The sequence below is a fragment of the Bison bison genome, unplaced genomic scaffold (genome assembly GCF_000754665.1).
Source record: "Bison bison bison isolate TAMUID 2011002044 unplaced genomic scaffold, Bison_UMD1.0 scf7180017864213, whole genome shotgun sequence".
Taxonomy (NCBI): Eukaryota; Metazoa; Chordata; class Mammalia; order Artiodactyla; family Bovidae; genus Bison; species Bison bison.
The window spans coordinates 5,448,090-5,449,922 of record NW_011494785.1 but is presented as its reverse complement, the minus strand read 5'-3'; the positions used below and the strand labels follow the sequence as shown (position 1 = coordinate 5,449,922).

At 60.9% G+C, this 1,833-nt stretch overlaps 1 protein-coding gene across 1 annotated transcript in view; it reads right to left on the bottom strand.

Annotated features, from left to right (window-relative positions):
* Positions 1-1,833, bottom strand: part of CACNA1C (calcium channel, voltage-dependent, L type, alpha 1C subunit) — a 396,219-nt gene that overhangs the window by 60,569 nt on the left and 333,817 nt on the right. Inside the window, exons 16-17 of the mRNA XM_010845218.1 lie at positions 777-891; positions 2-68 (exon numbers count right to left, since the gene is read on the bottom strand). Of these exons, the coding sequence (XP_010843520.1) occupies positions 2-68; positions 777-891 (182 nt within the window). The remainder of the gene's footprint in view (position 1; positions 69-776; positions 892-1,833) is intronic.

Below are 1,833 nucleotides of genomic sequence, written 5' to 3'. Positions count from 1 at the left end.
TCTCCTCTTTGGTCTCCTCCACGGCCGGCTTCTCTACCACCTCTTGCTTCTTCTCTGGGCTGGCAGTCCTGGCGGGTCAGCAGGAGAAAAGAGCAAGGGATGTTGACTAGAGTAATAGGATACTGCCCTTGTGGTCCCTTGGGGTCCAGACCACCAGGGCCTGGGACCACCTGTCTTCTGGGGGCCCTGCTGTGTGGATCAATCTTTGGGGTACTGGGCCTCCCCCCAGCTCTGTCCTCCTCAGTCTCTGCCCCTGCTAGGCTGTGTCCAGCACTCAGCTGAATGCCCAGCTTCTCCCCAACTCAGCCTCCATCTAATTCAAAGGTTCCTGAGAACCTGCTCAGTATCTGGCACAGGTGTGGCCCAGATCGTCCATCTGGACACGGACGAGGACGGCGTGGGGTCCTGTCTTGTCTGCTCGTCAGCAGAGATGAGCTACAGGACAGTGAGGAGGCATCATCTTTCCAGATTCTCCTCCGACTGGCTGCCCTCCCATCCCATCCTCTACTCCCACCATCTGTTATGACCCTCTTCTCAAAACAGAGTCCTCCAACTCCTGGACCCATGGGGAAACAGGACACCTCACCAGAGATGTAATTCATGGTGCTCCTCGCTTAGAGTGATGTCCAAGAATAGGGGAGAGGCCCAGCTCACTGTAGGGGCCCCCACCTAACTCCGTCTAGAAGGACAGCTGGGCAGGCAAAGCCTCTCCTGAGCACTGACGGGAACGGCATTTTGGAGCCGGGCCACGCTTGGCCCGGGAGCCTCGCAGTTACCTGGCTAGCTTCTTCCTCTCCTTCTCCTCTTCCTCCTCCTTCTGGGCAGACGTGAGGCTCTCGGCGTCAGCCAGGTTGTCCACGGCAATGGCCAAGAACACGTTCAGTAGGATATCTGTTTGTGTCCATTCTTAAAGAAAATGACCCTTGGACTTGGGGTGGTGGGTGGGCACAGGGGCCAGGACAGGACGTGCAGGGCCGGAGTTCCCCACGGGGAGGGGCTCCGAGCCCACTGAGCCCCCCTTCCCCTCCGCACCGCCCTCCTAGCTTCCTGGGGTTTCCTGGGGGGATCCGGAGCAGGCAGGCACACAGGCTGGGCCTGGGGGCGGGAGGCAGGGAGCCCAGCCTCGCTCTAATTGCTGGGTTTCAATGCTGCTTCCCACAGAGACGACCGCCTGTAAGTGACACTGTGAAACAGCGCTGCCTCCAGCGGGCTGTGGCGCTGGGTGGTCATTACCACCACCAGGAGGTGCCCGCTCGCCCTGCCCACTCCCGCCATGACCTTGTTCAGACAGAGGCCCCAGAAGGGTCAGCTGGGCTCCTGACTGAGCGGAGTCTGCTGTTTCTTCTCCCCCGCCCTTGACTCGGATGCAGGTACCGTGGGTCAGAGAATCGGATCAGAGCCAGTCCAGCCAAGAGGTTAATGCTGGTCAGGCCCCTCTCCACCCCAGGCCCCGGGTGGCTCTGGTTCACATGGGGAGCTGAGGGGCCCAGCCCCCAAGGGCAGGGGCTGGGCACGCGGTACCCAGTTCAGCCTCGCTGGGCCCGCTAGGTCCAGTGCTGCCATTTCCACCCCGGTTCCAGGACACTAGGTGGACAGCCCTGGGTGTGTCTGAGGCTGCGAGCTGACCTCTGAGTCTAGCTCATCTGTAATTCTACTTTACAAGCCTCTCTGCACAGTACCCCGGGGGATATGACAGGGGAGGGCTGCCTGCAGTGGGGGACCTGGGAACCTGCCCGTGGCCTGTCCGGTCTGCCTGTGGCTAACATCCCCCTGAGCAGCTTCAGAGGGAGGGCAACAGGTGAAGGTCACTTCTGGGGTGAGGGTTTTCCTCCC